This window comes from Chrysochloris asiatica, unplaced genomic scaffold (genome assembly GCF_000296735.1).
Source record: "Chrysochloris asiatica unplaced genomic scaffold, ChrAsi1.0 scaffold00032, whole genome shotgun sequence".
NCBI classification, from domain to species: domain Eukaryota; kingdom Metazoa; phylum Chordata; class Mammalia; order Afrosoricida; family Chrysochloridae; genus Chrysochloris; species Chrysochloris asiatica.
In genome coordinates this window covers 20,323,332-20,333,438 of record NW_006408550.1, presented here as the reverse complement: position 1 = coordinate 20,333,438, position 10,107 = coordinate 20,323,332, and the positions used below count along the sequence as shown (strand labels likewise).

At 37.9% G+C, this 10,107-nt stretch overlaps 1 protein-coding gene across 1 annotated transcript in view; it reads left to right on the top strand.

The window, feature by feature from the left end:
- The window catches only part of SLC13A1 (solute carrier family 13 (sodium/sulfate symporter), member 1), a 114,943-nt gene that overhangs the window by 32,438 nt on the left and 72,398 nt on the right, over positions 1-10,107 (top strand). The window contains exon 2 of the mRNA XM_006859331.1: positions 2,139-2,267. Coding sequence (XP_006859393.1) covers positions 2,139-2,267 — 129 coding nt within the window. The remainder of the gene's footprint in view (positions 1-2,138; positions 2,268-10,107) is intronic.

The window sequence follows — 10,107 nt, the reverse complement described above, 5'->3', positions numbered from 1 at the left end:
CAATGATTTGTTCATTTCAAATACCTTCTTTAGACAGCAGAAGAGACGACTATACACATGATGCAATACATAAAATCAAACTGACAACATCTGCAGAAACAGAAAGTGGAAAAGCTCCATATCATCAGTGAAAACAAGGCCAGGGGCAGACTGGAACAGACAATTACTCATATGCAAATTCAAACTGAAGCTGAAGAAAATGAAAACAAGTCCATGACTTTGAATATGTCATGTGCATATTATAGATTGTTGATTGGTCTTCCTCTAATCCTGATGCCACATTCTTCTTCATATAATCTAGTGTTCAGGTTATTTGCTCAGCATACAAATTCAATAAGCATGGTGAAAGGATAAAATGTTGGCACACATCTTACTTGATTTTAAACCATTCGGCATCTCTTCATTTTGTTTGAAGGACTGCCTCTTGGTCTATGTACAGATTCCTCATGTGTACAATTAAGTGTTCTGGAATTCTTATTCTTCTCAATGTTAACCATAATTTTTTGTAAAACACAGAGTTGAGAGCCTTTGCATAATCGATAGAGCACAAGTAAACATCTTTCTGGTATTCTCTACTTTCAGCCAAGATCCACCTGATGTCAGCAGTGATATCCCTCATTCTACATCTTCTTCTTAATCTGGATTGAATTTCTGGCAGTTCCCTGTAGATGTACTTTTGCAATTGTTTTTTTAATTATATTCAACAAAATTCTATTTGCAAGTGATATTAATGATATTGTTTTGATGAGTTACGCATCCAGTTGGGTCACTTTTCTTTGGAATGGACACAAATATGGATCTCGTCCAACCAGTTGACTAGGTACTTGCCTTCCAAATTTTCTAGCACAAACAAGTGAGCACCACAAGAGCTACTTCCATTTATTAAAATCCATCAATGCCTGAAGCCTTGGTTTTCACCCGAGTGAAGTTCTTCTTTCTAGTCTGTCTTAGTCTGAAAGCTCTGATGAAACTTGTCTGCCATGGATGAACCTACTGGTATGTAAAATACTGATGGCATAGCTTCTAGCATCACAGTAACACAAACCACCTCCGTATGACAAACTGACAGATGAGTGATGGTAGTTCATATTAGAATTATTTGTGTAAGCCCTTTATATGTAAGCAATGCCCTAAAGCAGAAATCTACAGATTTATGCTCAGCAAAACAATAAATTCTGTTAAGAATCTCATTTTTGTAACATCACCTACGAGAATCTAGGAGCTTAGCTCTTTCTCCCAAAAAGCAGGATAGACAAGTCTTTGACCCTAAAGGCCATGCCACTTAGAGACCAGATTCAGGCTCATCCATGTCATGTAACTTGGCACTGTCCTTCTTTCTCTGAGTCAAATGTCTAGCAAAAAGTTTTTCCCTTTGTTGATTGCCTCTGGATGGCCAGAAGGGAGAAAGGCAGTTATATGGGGGCTACACCCAACATCAAGGAATGCAATTAAAGGACAGCTATACAAAAATCTGTCTTTTGTACAAACAGAAAGCCCCTTAAAATCGAGGATGGCAAGCTTAGTCTCTAATTCTTTGGACATGTTTTTAGGAAGTACCAGGCCCTGGAGAAAGAAAGACATTATGCTTGATAAAGTGAAGGGTCAGCAAAATAAGGAAGTCCCCCAACAAATTGAATTGACACAGTGGTAGCAGCAATGAGCTTAAACATGACAATTGTGAGGATGATTGCAGACCAGGCCGGGTTTAGTTGTATTGTCTTGATGGCACCTAACAATAACATACCCTTCACAAGGTAAAGATTGTAATGTAGTAATTCTGGACTCCCAAAGAACTGAGAGTACATTTTATAGGCCAAATGAAAGTAAGCATAAACATCTGTATATATGGGAATCAACACAAAAAATTTACTATATATGGTTCTATGCTTAGAAGGACATGTGAAAGGAACTAAAGATTGGGAATTTTTTCCCTCTAGTTTCTCATGGTTATGGAACTTGGCTGTTAGAACCTCCAAGAAGGGATTGCTTTCTGCTAAGCTTGAAGGGGAAGAAGTCTTCAGATCTTCTTGTTGCCTGGACTGTGACAAGGCTTCATACAGCAAATGTGGTGGTGATTGGTATGTTGATTTTCCCAGTCTCCTAATTTTCACCTGTGTTTTGTCTTCCTTATTTTCCAGGAAGCAGAATGTGCTTACACACTCTTTGTTGTTGCCATATTTTGGCTCACGGAAGCTTTGCCTCTGTCAGTAACTGCTTTGCTGCCTGGTTTGATGTTCCCCATGTTTGGAATCATGCCTTCTAAAAAGGTAAGTCTTTTGGATATGTTTGTCACAATTAGATCCCCCCTTTTGTGCTGATCTTTCCATCAAGACAAGTAGTTTTTAAATTATTATGAAAATATAGATACATAACACTTGCTAATTTATCTTTTTCTGGTTATTTAATTCAGTGAGACTGATTATATCAATCATGTTGTGCTTCTATCTCCAATATTCTTCGCCAAATTTTCAGGGTCACTATGAGTCAAAACTGACTCAACGACACTTTTGTTGTTGTTAAGTGCTGTCGAGTCGGTTCAAACTCAAAGCGACCCTGTACAGGTTTCTATGGAGTGACTGGTGAGTTTGAACTGACGACCTTATGATTAGCATTCTAGTGCTTATCCTACAGCACCCCACAGTCACTGTTAAACTCTGATCTCTATTTGCCTATTCTAGGGACTTCATAGTGTAGTGGTTATGAATCGGGCTGCGAACCACAAGGTCAGCAGTTCGAAACTACTAGCTTTTCTGTGGGAGAAAGATGAGGCTTTTTGCTCCTGTAAAGATTTACAGCCTCAGAAACCCTGTAGAGAGTCACTATGAGTCGGAACCGACTCCAAGCACATAACAACAACAATAGGGACTTCATACAATAAATGTTCTTTAGTGATGCGTTATTCCAGTCAGCATATTTTCAAGGTTCATCTATCTTCTGGCCTGTAGTAGGACCTCATTTCTCATCATGACAGAGTTAATATTCCATTGAGAGTCCCTGGGTGATACAAATTGTTAAGTGCTCAACTACAAGCTAAAAGTTGGCGGTATGAACCCACCCAGAAGCTCATCAGAAGACAGAGTTAGCTATCAGCATAGTATTATCGGAAAGGTCAAAGCCGTGTAATCCTACAGAGCAGCTCTACTCTGCACACATAGGTGACCGTAAGTTGGAATCAACCAGTAATAACATTATTCCACTGAATATATATGAAACCTTTTGTTCATCCATTCATCCACTGATGGATATTTGAATTGTTTCCTACTTTGGGCTATTGTGAAGAGTGCAGCACTGAACACTGGTGTAAATGTGGCTGCTCATGTCACTGCTTCGGAGCCTGAGAAGAGTTGTTCTTTCTTCAAAGGAACAATCATCCTGTTATTGTTAAGTTCCATTGAGTCGGTTCCGACTCACAACCACCCTATATAGGGTTTTTGAGTAGCATGTGGTGAATTTGACCTAACCTTGCAGTTAATAGTCCACTGCTTATCCTAAAGTTCCACGCCAGGACTCCAATCATCCTGTTGACAAGGTTCAAACACAAGTCCTCCAAATTTCTAGACACTGCTTCCTTTAGGATTTGGTATGTGTGCCCAATTCCGGGAATTGCTGTAGGCTACAGTGTCTTGAATCATGACTGCTAGTAGGAAATGGCAGGTCGCTCCTTTCTCTGGACCATGTCTGTGCCTCACAGGATCCATACCTGCTGTGTTTCCCCCACCACTCAAGGGGTAACTCTTTTGCATCCTGCATTAGCTTTTCCATTCAACAAGATTCAGTCTCACATAGTGTTGGAAAAACAATTTTTGTTTTAATGATGAGAAAGCTCCCCTATTTTCTTTCTCAGAAAATTGACATTTCAAAAGATAAAGGCAAATGAACTTTCCTGTGTGCTTCTATTTTGCACTTGCTGAGAGGAGTTTATTCCTGCTGAGAGGTGGTTCTTACCTTCATACAATCTCAGGGCACCCATGTGAAGAAAATGGATTTGGTTTCCCATTAAAAACATGAAATGCATGGAGATCAGAATATCTATCTCCATGCAATCTCCTGTCACCCAACACACAATAGCTGCCTAAACCACAGTTCAAACATTCTCAGGAAAGATGTCAAATTCAAAATGCCAGTCCTTGCAATTCATCACCTTTGGACTGCTATTTGCTTGAACCCAATAGTGCTATCTTCAGACTCATCCATCTTGTAATGTTGGTGGAGATTATTCCATTAGCTAACCCTTTTACACCATGCTTCTTGGGAAACAACTGTCTCCTTTCTTATGTTCACATCCCTTTTCCCCACATTGAAGCCCAAGTCCAATTTTGCACATTTATGATTCTTTCCTCTCTGCTTATTGAATTTCCCCCTCACTGCTAATTTAAATTTCTTTCTTTCTTATCTTTAACTGGACTCCTGGTATGGTGCTATAGGATAAACACTGGATTGCAAACTACAAGGTCAGTGGTTCAAACCCACCAATGACATCTCAGAAACCCTATAGAGGGTCTCTATGAGTCAAAAGCACTTAACAGCAACAACAATCTTCAACTAATTTGAAATAGAGAGTACCTCAGTTCCTCTAGCCCTCGGGCTGAAGCTCTCTTCCCTCATGGCACCTGGGATCTATAATTTAAGAAGTTTCTCCAACAGTTCAACATACCTTATTTATGTTATTGAGAAAGAGAATATAAAAATAAGGGGCTGACAACTTCTCAAAAAATAATGCCAAGTTGTTAACCACTGTCTTGATAACTTGGGTAATCCTGTCTTCAGAAAGAGTTAATCTTAACATCTTAACAGTCACTCATTTTTTCCTCATGATTAAATAAAAAATAATCTGACAAAACATATTAAAAAACAAAAACAAAAAACAGACTGAGGTCGAAATGAGATGAATTTAGCGATGGGGCATTTCTGTAGCAAGCAGGCCTAAGTGGGCTGCTTTGGGAGGAGCATGGAACCATTAGACGGAAGTAGGAGGAATCGGGGGCATAGGGGTCCTGACTAGATGGAAGCTGCCAAAGATATGCCTCTGTCACCTGAGGTGTCTGGGGCCTGAATAAAGGAGCCACATTTTGGATGTCAACAGCACTGGTGGCCCTTAGGCTGCTTGTTCCTACCCCAAATCAGAAACCAAACCCATTGCTGTTGAATTGAATTTCAACTCATTGTAAATTCCAGCTCAGTGAACACACAGGACGAAGTAGAACTGCCTCACAAGGTTTCAGAAGTGTGGTGCTGTGGTTGCAAAGTCAGGCTGAATCACAAGCTCACCAGCCGCTCCTTGGAAACCCTATGCAGGGTCGCTATGGGTCGGAACCAACTCGACTGCACTAACCAACAGCAAGAACACTTTGATGGAAGCAGACTACCCTATCTTGGGCCTGCTGAGTTAGCAACCGAGCCCTTAACCTGTGTAGCACCAGGGCCTCTTTAAGACCTACCCAAGAGTCCTTTATTCTAAAAGGTGCCTACCTTACACTAATTTAATAGTCACAGATTCTTAGAGTTGGGAGGGAGCACTTCTGGGTCAACCCCATCCTAGACAAGGATTCGCTCCACAATATCTCTTGCAGATTAGATGATGAAGCAAGTGCTTAATGTGTGTGAGCATCTAATACCCCATAAAGAAATTTTCACCAGTTTTGAATCATTGTAATTCTTAATTTTTAAGGAGCCCTGGTAGTGCAGTGGTTAAGCACTCAGTTGCTAGCCAAGAGATGGACAGCTTGAACCTTCCAGTCACTCCACAGGATAAAGACACGGCAGTCTGTTTCCATAAACATTTACAGTTGGAACCTATGAAACGCTTCTGTTCTGTCCTATGAGTTGAAATTGGCTCAAGGGCAGAGGTTGGATGGAACTCTAAGCTTTATTGAGTCCTTTTCCTGAGAATGGTCCAGTAACACACAATTCTGAATCTTGGTCACTTTCATTCATTAAACCTTTCTCTAACATCTAGGATCTCAAATAAATCTCATATTTCTTCCACAAGGTAATGTTGCTTGGATTTGAAAGAAATGCCATTTCCCCTTATAGTCTTCCCCACTTGTCTCCATGGTTTGTAGAACTCAATTATAGTCTCCAACCTCTCACCACTTCCAAATACCATCATCTTATTTTCCTAGAACTAACTTGACTTTGTCAAGGATTCTTAAGAATGAAATTAATTAATAAACATGACCTCTATCACATAGTAGGCACTCGTTATGTCAATTAATATTCTCATTATTTGTACATTTTCAAAATTGAATAGATCACTCTCCAAATATTCTGACAGTTACAAAGCTCCTTGAGACTATTCTGTCCTTTCTAGTATGTCAGACTTGTTTTTGTTTTAAACTTTATATAATGTCTTCACACAGTTAGTCTAATTACAAAGATAACAGGGTATTATGGGAGGAGCAATAACTTTAGTCAGGAGATCTGAGTTTAAAACCTAATATCTACCATTGATTGTGCATCTGAACCTCATCATGTTTCTTAATGCTACTGACTTTTTCTCTCATCTGTAACTGGGAAGTGACAATGTCAAACCACTGAAGGAATATTGTAGCAATAAAATCAAATTATATCTGTGAAACAATGATTCAAATCAAAGAGTTCTTCTGAGTTTTTATATTCACAGTAAAGTTATTTTGGTAGGTTTAAACAATCATTCCAGCCTATTGCAGCATCTCTGAATCTTAAATCCATCATCAAATAGGACAACATGTCTTTAATGTCCTCATGGAAGTTTAGAACCCTACACACCATTATTCCGGTAGCGTAGTGGTTATGAGTTGGGCTGCTAGCCTCAAGTTCAACAGTTAGAAACTCCTAGCCATTCCATGGGATAAAGATGAGGTTTTCTGCTCCAGTAAAGATTTATAGCCTCGGAAATCCTACGCAGGGTCGCTATGAGTCAGAACCAACTCCATGGCACACCACCATCACCACCACACACCATTATTTTTGTGTACCACTATTATAATTTTATCTGTTAAACCAATGCTTATATTTTGCTGCACTTATTTGTACTTGAAGTATATCAACAGTATTGAATTTTCTCCTCTCTGTTGGATTTAACCTGAAATGCTAAATATTTAGAGTGTAGCCAATATATAATGTTCCAAAATATGCATCATCAATACTATTGAAAATATGTGTATGTTTAAATTTTACAAAAATAGCTATATATGCATATATAAATTTTACATTTATATGTACAGATGCTACATTATTTATTAAGACTTTATTAAATATTTATATGCTAGGCACTCTGCTAGGCACTACATTTTACATATATGTGTAAAGATACACATATCTAGATGCTACATTATATATTTATTCAGATTTTCAATAAATATTTATGTGCTAGACACTCCGCTAGCCACTTGGAAATACATCAATGAATGAAAACAGACAGACAGTCTCTGTCTTCCTAGGGAAAGAGAGGCAATAACATGAAACCAAGTAAATAGGTAAATTATAGTGTGAGTTAGAAGGTACTATGGGTAAAAATGCAGCAGGATGATGTTGTTGTTGATAAGTGCCATTGAGTTGGTTATGACTCATAGAGATCCTGTGTAGCAGGATTGATAGCATGAGGAAAGGGTAACAGTTTTAAATAGAGTGGCTGGAGTAGACATTGAGATGATGATACTTGAACAAAGACTCAAGGGATATTAGGGATCTTTGTTCAAATATTTAGACAATTGGGCCATAGATTATATTTGAATATTTGGGTAAAGGCCATTGCAGAAGAGGCGACACATAGTACAAGCCTTAAGACAGGTACATGTCTACAGTGTAACTCAGCAGAGTGACAGGGACAATGATAGGGGATGACATCAGGGACTGAACCATGTAGGAACAATTCTGCAGAGTTTATGACATAATCAGACTTAGATTTTCAAAAGATCACTTGGTCTATAGTGTTGAGAAATAAGGACACAGTAGGAGGTTATGGAGTCCTGGTGTGGCACTATAGCATAAGCACTGCACTTCTAACCCCAAGGTTGGCAGTTCAAATCACCATCCACTCCTTGGAAACCCATACAGAACTGACTTGATGACACTTAACTGACTTAACTTATGGAGGCTATTGTAACAATCCAGGTGAAAGATTATGAAATAAAATATAGTCTTCATCTAGTTTGTGTGACATAAAATATAGTCTTCATCTAGTTTGAAGGAAAGAAACAAACTGCCTTATTTTTTAAATATGACATATGATTGAAAGAAGGGAATCAACGATGACACACAACTTTTTAAAAAACATTTTGTTGTGAACTGAGTGAAGATTTATGGAACATATCATCAGTTTTACATTCAACAAATCATCCACTTTATTTCAGCTCTACTGTGGTCCCTCAAGGGTACCACATCACCCAGACCACTTCTTCCCTCTGTTTCTTCTTTCCATTTCTCCTTTTCTCCCCACTTTTGTGAACTTTGTCCCTAGGCAAATGGTGCCCCATGATCTTGACTCATTGACCAATCCATGGGAAACACAACACTTTGACTTATCAATTAGAAAGATGGAGTTGTCTTCGATTGAGATGGGAAAGATCATGGACACAGTAGACTTGTTGTAAGAGAAGACTGAGAACTGGAGTTCAGTATTGGACAAGTAAGTCTGCAATACCTATTAGATATCTAAATGAAGGTGTTAAATAGATATTTGGATACAAATGAATTCAGAGTTCATGGGAGATATCCAACCTGGAGAGATAGATATGAAAGTCATCAACATAGAGATGGTATTTGAAGTCCGAAGCTTTGGTGCATTCACTTGGAGAGTGAGTGAAGATAGAAAAGCAAAAAATAAATAATTGAGGTTTGGAGGAATACAACAGCAGAGATCATTGAGAAGAGAAAATACTAACAAAGGAAACTGAGGTGGAAAGATGATTAAGTTAACCAGGAGAATGTCAGTGCTGAAGTCCAAGTGAAGCTAAGGTTTTAAGGATGAGACAGTGATCAAATGTGTCAAATCAACTAATGGGCCAGCTAATCATTGAATTAAAACACAACATAAATTAAAAAAAAAAAAAACACAAGCAAAATCTAGGCTTTATAATTATGTGCATTATAATTTGTAAAGCACGTTTTAAATAATTTTATTTAATTAAAAAACTTGATGTGAGGCAATATTTAGCTTTTATAATTGGGTGTACTGAATTGCTCAACTAGTAAATTACATGGTTAAGAGAGGGCCCAGGTGCTTTGTTTGCAAAATTCCATATTTTTTAATGCCATCTCATTTTTTTAGACAGAGACATAACTATTTCAACTTTGTAAATAGATTTCAAATTCATTAGGAATTTTGACACATCAATTTGGCCTCGGAAATAGTTGCATTTATAAGTGTCATTTGCAAATCAGTAACACCTGATTCTGTTACCGCCTAGATAAGTGAGCTAAAAGCAAACATATCTGCTTGTGGTTGATGTTCTTCCACAAATATACTGACTGATGAAAGCCAAAGAATGGATAATAAAATGGAAAAGACAATATAAAAATTCCTCCTTAGGTTTAACAATTACTTTTCTTTAGAAAATTGGACCATAGATTATAGTTTGTTTGCATAGTTTGTTAAAAATTTTGGCAAACTATAGGCCTGATGGCTAAATATAGCTTGATGCCTACTACTTTAGATAAAGTTTAATTGGAATGCAGCCATTAATAATTTATTTCCATATTGTCAATGTCTTTGTGTGACTCTAACAGAGTTGAGTATATGTTATAGAAAACTTACAATCCACAAAGGTAATGTTGGAGCTTCCCTATCCTTTCTTTCCACAGATGTAGTTGGTTTGATTTCTGTGTATTTAATCTGGTGAGATCCAAGTGTATTGTCGCCATTTATTTTGTTGAAAAAATGGCATTTGTTAAGAATAAGTCATCGGTCTTGCAAAATTCTACACAGAGATCTCCAGCATCATTTCTGTCATCAAGGCCATACTTTCCAACTACTGTTCCTTTCTCTTTGTTTACAACTTTCACATTCCAATCATCAGTACTTGTCAATGCATCTTGATTGCATATTGATTGATTTCAGACTAAAGAAGTTAGTGGTGGTGGTATGTGCTGTGGAGTCGATTCTGACTCATAGCAACCCTGTATAGG